A 13,210-nucleotide genomic window follows, 5' to 3' on the forward strand; every position below is an offset into this window, starting at 1 on the left:
TCCATCCGTGCATGAATCAGTCAAGCTTAATAGTTTAGTTATACATAGTATAACTACCTTGGTTCTTACTACCGTAGTGTTAAACATGGCCGGGTTTCTATGCAACACCCCTTTCTCTCTTCTGGTCTTCCCTCCCCTCCCCTCTCCTTTCTCTCCCACCTCCACATCCCCTTAATTCTTCTAAGACAGCCTCATGTACCCAAGGCTGGCCAAACTGTTGATGTAGCTGAAGGCTGTGAATACTTGGTCCTCCTGCCTCCACACCTGGCTTGTGTGGTACTGGGGATGGAACCTGGCACTCTGTATGCTGGGCAGGTACCATCCCGGCTGAGCTGCATCTCCAACCTGACTCCTTTCTTCTTTCTTTCCCGCCTCTTTCTCCCCACCCCTCTACTTGACTTTCTTCTCATCTGTTAAGTCTGGAATGCAGTAGCTACCTCAAACGCTTGCTGATAGAATCCAGGGACAGTGCATGGGACTCACTTAGCTGGGATCTGTCACCCAGGAGCTCTGCAGCAGATGGCACTAGGCATACTCCTGCCCAGACACACTCCACCCCTACATACTGTTGCTCATGCTCCCACTCTCTCCACTTCCTGGCTGCCACAACTGGAGCTGCTCTTGGCCACACCCTTCCCACATGATTGACAAGTGAGCTGCGTTGCTTGGCAAAGCCTTCCCCATATGACAGACTCCTATTTCTGATACATGAACCAAATAAATCCTTCCTCCCTTGCTGTGCTTTACAGACATTCTGTCACAGTGACAGAAAGGTAATAAATACAGTACATGACAATCACACTCTATGCATGCAGAAAGCAGCAGAGGGAGGTAGGTGCAGGAAGCTAGCTGTGCTCATGCAGAAACTTGAAGCTGACTGGGGGGTGGGGCGCGGGGGAACAGGGTTCCATGGTCAGGAAACATCAGAGGCAGATGTAGGGACAAGCCTCACCTCTGCTCCCCAGAATGAGGAAGGAATGTGCCCAGCCAGAGGCCCATGGCTACTCACAGACCAGGAGCACCCTGTTTTCAGGGTGGGCTCCCCAGGCGGCACCAGGACTCAGAGGTCAAAGAGTAATTTGAAAAGTCCCACACCTGCCTTTCTGCGTGGCTTGCTCCTGGACCACTCACCAATTTGAGTGAGAATCTCCATTTCTGGGTCCTTGATTCACAGGAGACGGCAGAAGTGGGCTCAGCTGTGGAATAGCAAGAGAAATGTTAGCACCTGAGGGGAGTGTCGGGGTCTGATCCCCAACATGCTCATAACCGAGAACCAGTTCTCTGCTTCCTTGGGGAAGTGCGCACTCGGCGCTCAACACCTGTCCCTTCGAGTTTCCTGCCTCCCTATCTTCCTTCTTCTCTTCAAAGTTCCAAGGGTTGAATCTAGAGTCTTGCATTAGCCAAGTGTGACAGATGTGTCAACTTGACACAACCCAGAATTACCTGGGACCAAAGTCTCAATGAGGGGTTGCCTGTATTGGTTTGGGCTGTGAGGAGTCTTATTTGCCCATGTGGGCGGCCCCGTTCCCTAGGCAGGGAGGGGTTCCTGAACTGTTAGAGTGGAGACGAGTTAATCACAAGCAAACCAGCGCATCCAACTTCCTCCTTCGTCCTTCAGGTTGCGGCCAGCCTTGAGTCCCTGCCTTAGTTCTCAGGTTACTGTGAACGGGGACTCTCTGGCAGGGTTCTAACAGTCCTCCACCTTCAGCACACCCCCAGCCCTGATGCTCCAGCGTGACCATCAACTTGATGGGCTTGAGGAGAGGCAAGGCCAGCAAGCACAGTTCTGGGTGACTGATGACCTCCGCAGATGGTGAGCTCCTCAGGGCTCTGACCGAGGATGCGAACATAATGGCTCACTGGGAGCTGGGGCTAAGCTGGAGGAAGGAGGTGACTGGGGCATGCTGTTAAATGCCATCCCTTGCCCTGGTCACTCCCTCTAAAGCTTTCCTCTGGTTCCTGGATTCCTGGTCTGAGCTGCTCTGCTCCGTGCGTCCTCCCTCCCAAGCCCCAGCCCATCTTTCCTCCTGAAGCTGCTGTCCTTGGGTATCACACTCCCCTTGTCCTTGTGGTGCTGCACCGCCTGGGGCGTCCCCGTGCACGGGACAGCGTGTACCTTCATAGAGAATGCCTTGGTCGTCCCGGCTCTGCAGGGCTCCCAGTGTCCAGTGCTTCCCATTCTGGTCTGTCAGCTCTGTCCCTGTGGGCAGCGCCTGGAGTGAGGTGGTCACCCGGCTCCGCTTCAGTGTCCGAGGGCTCAGCCTGTTGGAAAGTGGGCTGCCTCTGGGGGTCAGGGATCTGCCCCGGGTGCCTGCAGGGAGATGACCCAATGAAGAGAAAGCAGAATGAAGGGAGCAGTGCCCAAGATGCTGTCGCTGCTTTGGTTCAGTTCTTCCTGACCTCCCACAGAGCAGAACCTGTGTCCCACAATGCTGGAACCCACTGTGAATATCAGGTCTGGACCCCTCCAGTGTGGTGAGAATTCTGACCTAGACATAACCGGTCAGAACTGAATCAGAGATGAAGCAGTCAAGGCAGATGGGGGGTCAGAAGAGACAGATGGCTGGAAGAAGTCAGGGGGGGCTTACTGGGGACAGTACATTAGAGAAGGGTTTTACTGGTTACTGCAGGGACATGAGCCATAAGTGATGAGTGGATCAACGAGGGCGTGTCTACCAGAGCAGCAGAGGCCCCAGAGAAGGCCACACACTCAGGAGGCTCCAACAGACCAGGCCTCTAAATGGTCAGGCTGGGTGAGTATGGCAGGCCAGCTGGGCGTGAAGGCAAACTGGTTTGAGGGAATAGAGTAACAAAGCTTAGAGGTGGACAGTCCCTCAAGTGGCTTTTCTGTGGCTTTTACTGGGACATGGAGTCAGAAACGCAATATGTGCTGCTGCCTGGTTAAAGTAGGTGTGTCACTGTGGGGACGGGCTTTGAGACCCTCCTCCTAGCTGCCTGGCAGCCAGTCTTCTAGCAGCCTTCACATGAAGATGTAGAACTCTCAGCTCCTCCCACACCATGCCTGCCTGGATGCTGTCATGATCCTGCCTCATGACATGGACTGAAGCTCTGAATCTATAAGCCAGCCCCAATTAAATGTTGTCTTCTAAGGGTTGCCTTGGCCATGGTGTCTGTTCACAGCAATGGGAACCCTAACTAGCTGTGGTTTAAATGTCAGACTAGACATGGCTAGAGAAGGAATTCACGATCTGGAAGATAGACATGAAGAAATTACTCAAAAACTGAATGTGATGGTATGTTCCCATAATCCCAGTACTTGAAAGGCTGAAGCAGGAGGATTGCTATGAATTCCAGGCCAGCTTAGGCTATGTAGTGAGAACCAGTCTCAATCAAACAAACAAACAAACAAAGTCTAGAAAACAAACCGAATGACAAATGACAGCAGATGGAGTAGGTGCTGTTTGTGGAGCGATGAGAGTCAAGGCAGAGACCATGGACTGCGGGCCACAGGTCCCTTGGGTGGGAAAGGTTTCTGTGGACAGGAAGGGGCACTGGGAAGATGCTGGGAGGAGGCCAGGCAGGGATGACTGGCTGAGGTTTCAGTTAGAATAGCAGTAGACTTTCTTAAACATTATTTCAATTTTTAGGTTTTATTTTTTAACTGTGTATATGTGTTTGCGTGGGGGCTGGGTGCTTTCACAGGACTCTAGTGGCTGTGGAGGATAGAGCAGGGCACTGGGGTCCAGAGCTCCAGGTGGTGGTGAGTTGGCAGACATGGTTACCGGAAACTGAACTTGAGTGTAAACCCTCTTAAATGCTGACCGGTGTCTCCAGCCCCTCGCCCCCCACCCATCTTTGTCTCATCCAGACAAGGACCAGTCCCAGCTCTTACCCGTGGCTCTGTCAGGAGAAGTCAAGGTGTCGTCAGACTCAGAACTGTCGCAGTCAGAGTGGAGGGAGAGCGGGGGAGATGTGACAGTGTGTGACCATTTCACTTTCTTGGGGGAGGTTTCAGAGTTGGGGTTCAGGTCTCTCCTGGAGCCTAAAGGTGAACCACATGCAGATCAGCGTTCAGAAGGAAGGGCCTTCTATGCAGGCGAAAGCAGAACTCTGTGCTCAGGGTCAGCCATGTTTTCCTCTGATTTGTGTAGCACAGTGGTGCTGTCTCCGCTGCCTCCTGACCAACAGTGCCTGTTTCCTGCTGTCTCTCCTCCACTAGCCCGGCCCCTCCCCCCTTTAAATATATCCCATCACTTGTCATTCTGGTGTCTTCTGAGCAACTTCTCTTTTTGTAAATTTTAATTTAATGTATTCACATTGTAATACCATGGTGTACTTGTGGGGTCAGAGGGCAACTTTGGGGAACCAGCTGTTTCTCTGCACTGTGGCTTCCAGGGCCTGGGACTCAGTTCCTCAGCTTTGTACAGCAAGGACTTTCATCCTCAGATCTATCTTGCTAGCTCATCAATTTGGTTTTGCTTGTTTAAGAGCAAGATTTTCAGCTGGGCGGTGGTGGTGCAAACCTTTAATCCCAGCATTTGGAAGGCAGAGGCAGGCAGATTTCTGAGTTTGAGGCCAGCCTGGTCTACAGAGTGAGTTCCAAGGCTGCCAGGGCTACCTGTCCCCAAAAAAAATCAACCAAACAAAAAAACAAAAAGAGAGCTAAGGCCTTCTTATATGATAAGTCTTAAACTCAAGAAGATTCCAGTTGTCCTTCCTAGGCCTCCTAAGTGCTGGAATTACACATATGTGCCACTGTGTCATGCTTTTGAATATATTCTCCAGCTCTATCTTCTATTTGAAGTGAAAACTTCTAGTTCTTTGGAAAGTCAGTTATGTCAGATGATGTTTTGCTGAGAATAGACATGTGGTGTTCTGGAAGCTGCCTGGAGAGAGGGCACGCATGACGGAGCATGTGATGTATGGAAGGGATATCAGTGAACACAACAAACAGTGGAGTATGCGGTGGCACTGGTTCGCCTTGCACCTCTCTGCTGGTGGTCACTGGGCTTTGCTAATGCTGGTCTTCGGTGATGATGCTGTGGCTTTGGTTTGCCTGTCTCTTTCACTGATCATTGTTTGTCATGGTGGAGAGAAACACACCAAAGAACCTCTGGAGGTGTTCTGGAGGCTTGTTGCTGCTTCTGTAGACTCCAATTGGCAGAGCCTCAAGGTTTCTCCTGGATCAAACAGCTGTTACTGATTCCTGAATGGTGTTTGCCAGTGGATGGAGCTACAACTGCTGACTTGTGTGAACTGAACTGCTGATACCCTGACATCGCAGATTGGAGTTGCCCCAAAGAACTATTTCTAAACAGGTCCACAGCCTCCTTTGCCCTACTAACCTTTGCCTTCCACTACCTCTGGTGCGTGGTGGGCTAGAAGGGAGGTTAAAGCATTTAAGAATCATTATGAAAGTAGGCTGTGAAAATGTAAGCCTACCCCTGGCAAGGTGGCTCAGTGGGTAAGGTACTGAGCCGAAGGATGAGAGTCGACCCTTAGGCCCCACATGGGAGAGAGAACACAAATGCCACATGCGTGCCCTTGAAGAAAGGCATATTACACACTCAGTGTTTAAATATGCATCCAACACAGTCCAACTACAGCCTGCACTGTGACTGCATAAGTCTGCTGAGGTGCTAAGACCCTGTGGAGACAAGAGAGCTACATTTTACTGAATTGTGCTCCTGCTCACTTCAGCTGCATTTTTGTCCTCTAAGACACAGCTGACACTGATGTCCCATCAAACTGTTTGCTAAAGAAAAGTGTCACCTCCTGACCCTCACAAAAGAGAAAGCGTCCCCATGTCTACCTCTTGTAGGCATACATTTTTTTGCAACCTACTTTATATCCGTTCACCCTCTCCTCTTGCCCACCAGCAAGCAGAAGCAATGGAAGAGAAAAGTTATTAGAATACAGGGGACGTGAACCTGTTCAGCAATAGGTCTTTGGGGGGGGGGCAACATCCATCTTCTTAGGCAGCAGCTCAGTCCTGTAGCAAACACCAAATACGACTCAGCAGCTGCATACCAGTCCTCTAGGCAGGCAGACACCACATGTGAACCAGCAGCTGCAGTCCAGTCCTAAAGAAACCGCCAGGGCTGCTGAAGCAGCGAGCTGCCCCAGAACCTCCCACGTGGTTCCTGGCGAGTTTCTTTATGGCAATGTTACCACAGTTGAGCTCAACAATGCTCCACTATATAAAGTGAACCAATACATGTGTGTCGTTAGCAAAGAACAGCGAGACAGCAAACCAAACCAAGGCTGTCTACAGGTTCATATTTATATCCCTTCATCAAGGGTCCTTTCATGTGTTTGCTATACTGAAACATCCTTTCATCTGTGTCTTCTTCAGGAAAACATGCTTCTCTTTGTCTGTTTTAGCAAGACCTCCTTTTCACATCTGACCCAGCAAAACATCATTTGATACAACTGACTTTCCAAAGAAACTAGACATTTCCCCTTCAACCTCTGCTTCTGCACCCATGCTTAACTGTGACAGGAACTCCCTTCTAGTGGTCATGAGTCCCAGAGAGCACCCTCTGACAGTCACATAGTCAGGGATTTCAACACTTGTGCCCAAACTACAGAAGCTGTGAGAAACTGTGGGGACTGAGCGGGACTTTCTGGCTCCTACCTCGAAAGGATGACATAAGAGGCATGATGCCAGTCGGGGTGCCGCCATCCTCAACAGGCAGGGCCTTGCCACAGTAAGGGCAGAACTTGAATGACACCTGGACACTTTTGCCACAGACTGGACAGAAGGAGATCATGCTGTAACACAGAAAGGGAGGGGACAGGAATCAGAACGACACCATCAGCAGAACATGAGCTGTGAGTAACTGCACAGGCAGTGGGCAAGCATGGGGCGGGTGTCGCCCTTGGGGACTGCTCCTAGGCACCACCCGCCTTGTTTTGTGAGACAATTCCTCTCATTGGCCTGTAGCTCGTCAAGTAGAGACAACTGTCTGGCCAGTTCAACCTAGGGATCCCTGTCTCTGACTCCCCAGGCTAGGGTTATAGGTGTGTAGTATCATACCCAGATTTTTCTGTGAGTCCTAAGGTCTTTATGATGTCTTAACTTTAATTATCGACATCATAACTAGACTCAGTTGAGAGGAATGCTTCAATTGAGGAACTGTTTGGATCAGATTTGCATGTGGGGGGATTGTCTTCACTCATGTAGGAGGACCAGCTCACTGCAGGCAGCACCACTGCCTATTAGATGGTCCTAGGCTATCCAAGAAACCCAGATGTGCATGTGCCAGCAGGCAGTGACCCTTCATAGTTTCTGAGTCAAGTTCATGCTCTGACTCCCTCAACATGCAAGTGTGCCTGGAGGTGTGAGGTAAAGAAACCCTTCCCTCCCCTAAGTTTCCTTTGGTCAGAGTGTTTTATAGCAGCAACAGAAAGGATCCTGAGCACACTGTGGGGGAGCAATCCCCAAATGAGCTGCCTTCCTGCTCCCTTTTACCGCCCTTCCCTTTCCTCTTTCCATATTGGAATCTCAGAATGTTTTGGGCCCGTTCCTTCTTACTGATGACTTAGAGAATTCCAGAACTTGCTTTTGAAAGGCACAGCTATCCAGACAGCTATCCAGGTTTCTTGAGCCAAGGTCAACCATGGAGCTGTGTAATGTGCTGTGTGCTGTGTGCAAAGACTGTTGCTCAGACCCTGCCACCTACCTCCCCAGAGGTGAGCAGGCCCAGCTGGCAGTGCCGGTGACAACATTCCCTCAGACACTCAGTGTACTGGTTGCTTTTCTGATGGCTGTTACAGAACACCCCACATGAACAACTCCAGCAAGGCAGGCTTATTCTGGCTTCCAAGGGCTGGCAAGTGCAGTGATTCTCCACCTTCCCATCACTACAGCCCTTTCCTACAGTTCTCCACGTTGTGGTGACTTCCAACCATAAACTTATTTTTGATGCTACTTCCTGACTGTAATTTTGCTGTTATGAATCATAATGTGAATATCTGATATGCATGATAGCTGATATACAATCCCTGTGAAAGGGGTTGTGACCCAAAGGCTGAGGACCTCTGGCTTAATGGGTTAAAATTCTTGTTACCAGGGGTAGCAATCTGAGTTTTATCCTTGGGTCCCATACAATGGAGGGAGAGAAGTGGCTCATTCAAGCTGTTCCCAGATCTTTACATGCACTCCATGTCACCCACACCCACACACTTACATGTTGTCATGGCTTATTTTCTATTGCTGTGGTAAACACCATGACGAGAAGCAAGTTGAAAGGAAGGGGCTTAATCTTACAGTTTGTAGTCCATCATGGAGGGAAGTTAGGGCAGCAACTCAAGAACAGAAGCAGAGGCCATGGAGGAGTGCTGCATACTGGCTTGCTCCCCATGACTTGTTCAGCCTGCTTTCTTAAAGAACCAAGGACCACCTGTCTCTGAGTGGCCCCCACCCACAGAGGGCTGGGCCCTCTATGAGTGGCAGTACCCACAGTTGGCTGGGCCCTCTATGAGTGGTTCCACCCACAATGGGCTGGGCCCTGAGTGGCTCCACCCACAGTGGGCTGGGCCCTCACCCATCCAGGATTAATCAGGAAAGTGTGAAATCTCAAACTTAGAATAAATGGCTCACTGAGGTACCTATGTAATATATCAAAATGGTCGCTGGCTGCCAGGTTCTCTCAGCATCTCTTGGTACCTGTTACTGAGTCATCCTAGCAGGCATGTGTGGACCCTCACTATGAGCATCTCTAGCCCTCAGCTTCCATACCCTTCCCCCCAGCTGCTCTTCCCTCTAGAATCCAGCCCTTCCGGCTATGCAATCTCCGGGTTCTCTGGGGCTTTAGAGGGCCAGGTACTCTCTTTGCTCCTCCTCAGCCCCACCCCATCTCATGGCCAAGTTCAGCTCTTCTTGATGTCTCTGGCTATTTCCTTCCTCATATCGAAAATAAACCTTTTCATCAACCCATACCTAGAAGCAGTCATATCGATTTTTTCCATTCAGAAAGTACCCACAAGTTTGCCTACAGCCCAGTATGATAGAGGCACTTACTTAACTGGGGGTCCCTCTTTCCAGACGACTCTAACTTGTGTCAACTTGACAAAACACAAGCAAACAACATCAAGAAACCCCAACCCAGTCCATATGTACACATAAATAAATAAATAAATACAAACAAATCAATGTAAAAGTTATTTGGCTCCTCGCTGAGGTCACGAAGGCAGGGAATACCCTGGGAGCTTGCCACTCATGGCTGTGGCCGGGGAGCATGTGGCTTTGACTGTGCCAGAAGCTGCAGCCAGAAGTTCCATGGCTGTGGCCTTATGTCTGCTGCGCGGTACGCGCTAACAGCTCACGGCGCCCCCAAAACAGCACCACCAGCTGGAGGAGTGTGTTCAATCACATGGTCCTGCTGGGGACATGTGACATTTGAACTACCACATTGGTTTTGCCAAAGGCGTAAATGCTGGGGATGTTTTTACTTTTATCTTTTTGTTAGTGTCTCTCTCTCTCTCTCTTTCTCTCTCCCTTCAGGAAGTGACAAGGTTGAAGCTTGGACAGTGACTCTGGAACCACCATCAAAACTGAATATGGGCAGCTGTCCAAAGGTGGCACCAGGGAGACTCGGGGCGGTTTCCACGGTGGCACTGGATAGCCTAGACTGGATAACAACAGAGCCCACTTGACTTCGTATATAAAAAGTGGTTTGGAAACCCCTGGAGGCTTTATGTCTGTAAACTGTATGTACGCATGTCTTTTGTTTGAGACAGTGTTTTAATCACCTTCTTTGCTGTGATAAAATATGTGGACAAAAGCAAGTTACGGCTCACAGTTCAAGGGTGCAGCTTATCATGGAGGAAGCCATGGCAGCCTAGACAGTCCTTGCCACAACTGCTCGGAGGCTTGTCTCCAAGGTGAACCTGTCAGGCGGTCAACACTAACCATTCCACCAGGTCCTGCTGTATAACCTCAGTCATCTGCTGACTGCTGGGATAACAGGTATCACCGCCACACCTAGTTTTGTTGGTGGACTTTGGTAATCCCATATTAAGCCCATTTTCCTCATCAGTCACTGGAGAAACGATGGCCTCTTGGAAGGAACCAGTGCCTGACTAGGTGAGCCTTGCCACACCCTGCTGGATCAAAGGGTAGGAAAGTCCACCCGCAGCCATAAGAGAGGAGACAGCAGGGGTGGGTTGTTGATGGGAAACAGGCCGCAGAGACAATGGTACCTTTGTGGACTCAGGGTCTGGTCCTTGGATTACTGGGTTAGACACTCCATCTTGACAACAGCCTGGAAATGAACAAAGAGGGAAATACTGATGGAGGATCATCAGTATTACTTTTTTATTTTTTGCAAGTTCTGGCTAACACATACTGGGCACTGGGCAAATAGCCACCAAGCGCTACCTAAGTGCTTATTCATCCTTTCATTTAAAACTCAGTTTTGAGATAGGGTCTCACGTACCCTAGGCTAGCCTTGTACTTCTGATCCTCCTGTTCTCACTCTCCAAAAACTGGGTTACAGATATTTTTCCCTCTTGAAAGAAGAAGGTATTTCAGTGGAGTCCACAGTTAAGAAATTTTGAATTGTAAAAAGACTTTGAATTTTAAAAGATATTGGATATTTTAAAGAGATTGAAATTTTAATATGTAAAAATTTATAAAGACTGGGACTTTAAAAGTTATTTAGATATTGGGGATGAATAAGAAAGTAAGGGTTGAGGCTTACTAGTGATGTTTGTGTGTCAAATTGACAAGGATCAATTGTACTGGCTGGTTTTGTGTGTCAACTTGTTACAGGTTGGAGTTATCACAGAGAAAGCAGCCTCCCTTGAGGAAATGCCTCCATGAGATCCAGCTGTGGGGCATTTTCTCAAGTAGTAATTAGGGAGGAGGGCCCCTTGTGGGTGGTACCATCCCTGAGCTGGTAGTCCTGGGTTCTTTAAGAGAGCAGGCTGAGCAAGCCAGGGGAAGCAAGCCAGTAATAAACATCCCTCCACGGCCTCTGCATCAGCTCCTGCATCCTGCATCCTGACCTGCTTGAGTTCCAGTCCGGACTTCCTTTGATGATGAACAGCTGTGTGGAAGTGTAAGCAGAATAAACCCTTTCCTCCCCAACTTGCTTCCTGGTCATGATGTTTGTGCAGGAATAGAAACCCTGACCGAGACACCAGCACAACCTGGTACCGACTTCTGCAGACAACACACTGATGAAACACAGTGGGCTCAGGTCAGAATGTTCTTGCGGTTCCCATGTGGACGCTGATGTCAGTGTGGACCTGAGCCAGGCACTAGTAGGCAGCCTCTGTCTCTTCCAGCCTAGACGTCACCTCTCCCTCTTCTATGGCAGTCACGTCCTAACTACGACCATCAGCCTCTACGCCTTGTCAACAAAACAGTGGGCGTTTTAAGTGATCCACTTAAAGTCAGGTGTGAGGGTAGGTTGGATGTCTCTGGGATTTAGAATGCACTTTTCTTCCGGAGGACCCAGATTCAGTCTCCAGCACCCCAGTCTGGTGAATGGCTCACATCACCTGTAACTTCACCTCCAGGGGATCTGACTCCCTCTTCTGGTACCTGCAAATACACGCCAGACACACGAACAGAGCCCATGACTAGTGCAGCACCATCTCTGATGATGATAAACCACCACAGTCCTGTTGGTGAGCTGTCAGCAAACCAGTTCAAGCAGGTAAGCATGGGCTGATTGCAATGTGAATTACAAGCGGAGAAAGCCTTTCATTTTCTAAGACATTCTGGATGCAAACACGGAGGTAAGGTACCCCAGATACATACCGCACAACTGACTTCATTTTCTGTCTGGCACCTTGACCAACATTAGAATGTAAACTAGTTGTGCAGAACTTAAAAATATTCATCTTTATGATCTTTAATTTTGCGTATGTGTGTGCTTGCAAATGGGTATGTGTAGAAGGTCTTTGCTACTTTGTGAGTTCTTTTCCCAGCCTTTATCCCCCCTTCCCATTCCACCCCCTATCCCTAGATAGGAGAGAAGGACAGAGGGAGAGAGAGAACTCTGACTCTAATTTCCTCTTAGAGCACAACTAACAAACTGCAAACACCCCCCCAAACAACTCTCACTGCCCCAGTTGAGGCCCTATTATTTATATACTCTCTGAGAACTCCCAGAATTCCAAATGTCACACATTTGTAGAAACTATCTGCAGCTGGCAAAATGGCGATCTGCTAGAGCACGGTGCAAAGCACGCTTAGCTGCCGAGCAGCAGCCGCACAGTCCCACACCTGGGATCAAAACAAAAACACAGTCTTATATTTTCAGAATTTTCACTACAGATATGTGCCTGTGAATCCGTGTGAAGGCCAATGCCCTGGTTCCCCAGAACTAGGGTTACAGGCAGTCATGAACTGGGAACCAACTTGAGTCCTCGGGAAGATAGTAAGCACTCAAATACTGAACCAACTCTCCAGTCCTTAGGCAGGGCTCAATTTTTTTTTAAAGACAGTGTCTTATATAGCCTAGGCTGACCTTGAACTTTTGATCCTCCAGAATTTGAAGCTCCCAAATGCTGTGCTTACCCGAGTATACCAGTACATCAGCTTTAATTAAACTCAGGTGTCTGTCACTCTGTAGTCCATATTCTCTGAAATCCTCGCCAAGTGCTAGAACATCACAGAGTTTAGAGCTACTCCGAGGGGGAGGTGGCAGGTCAGTATATAATAGTGTCTGTTGCACAGATCCTTACGTGCAGTAAGTGCTCGAAACTAAGGGATCTGAGTGCTGAGGTCTCCTGTCCAAGTTTGCATAGCCAGTTCAGGCTATAATACTCAAGTCTGCTTTATTATTATTAATATTATTATTATTTATTTATTTATTTATTTATTTTTTGGTTTTTCGAGACAGGGTTTCTCTGTGTAGCCCTGGCGGTCCTGGAACTCTGTAGAGCAGTTCCTGGCTTCGAACTCAGAAATCCGCCTGCTTCTGCCTCCCCAGGTGTTGGGATTAAAGGCGTTCGCCACCACTGCCCGGCTAAGTCTGCTTTTATTATGAACCCATTTGTTTACTTCATTTACCCTACTTATGACCATCAACTTAGTACCATCGACTATGCTCATGTTCCAAAAACGCAGCACAGCGGAGGAACAAAAGCTTAACTCCTCCACAAGTGCGGGACTGACACTTCCGTAGTAACAGAGACTGGACTTGGGCCCCACGATCCAAAAGAAACCAGCATTGACATACCGGCGGAGGCGGAGATCTGCCACTCATCAAGGCTCCGCCCAACGTGGCTG

The 13,210-nt window shown here is 49.1% G+C and overlaps 1 protein-coding gene and 1 long non-coding RNA gene across 4 annotated transcripts in view; one reads left to right on the top strand and one right to left on the bottom strand.

The window, feature by feature from the left end:
* The window catches only part of Vrk3 (VRK serine/threonine kinase 3), a 30,924-nt gene that overhangs the window by 17,429 nt on the left and 285 nt on the right, over positions 1–13,210 (bottom strand). Inside the window, exons 1-6 of one of the 3 annotated variants that reach the window (XM_052164080.1) lie at positions 13,161–13,185; positions 10,168–10,229; positions 6,599–6,735; positions 3,854–4,003; positions 2,117–2,311; positions 1,132–1,196 (exon numbers count right to left, since the gene is read on the bottom strand). In XM_052164080.1, coding sequence (XP_052020040.1) covers positions 1,132–1,196; positions 2,117–2,311; positions 3,854–4,003; positions 6,599–6,734 — 546 coding nt within the window. In that variant the 5' untranslated portion in view covers position 6,735; positions 10,168–10,229; positions 13,161–13,185. Of the gene's footprint in view, positions 1–1,131; positions 1,197–2,116; positions 2,312–3,853; positions 4,004–6,598; positions 6,736–10,167; positions 10,230–13,160; positions 13,186–13,210 lie in introns of those variants that run through there. The other 2 variants (XM_052164073.1, XM_052164065.1) reach the window with 2 other exon arrangements.
* On the top strand, positions 6,701–9,651 carry LOC127669867 (uncharacterized). Its single transcript, XR_007974427.1, has 2 exons — positions 6,701–6,795; positions 9,470–9,651. It is a non-coding gene; the product is annotated as an uncharacterized LOC127669867 (long non-coding RNA).

The sequence above is a fragment of the Apodemus sylvaticus genome, chromosome 1 (assembly GCF_947179515.1).
Source record: "Apodemus sylvaticus chromosome 1, mApoSyl1.1, whole genome shotgun sequence".
Taxonomy (NCBI): domain Eukaryota; kingdom Metazoa; phylum Chordata; class Mammalia; order Rodentia; family Muridae; genus Apodemus; species Apodemus sylvaticus.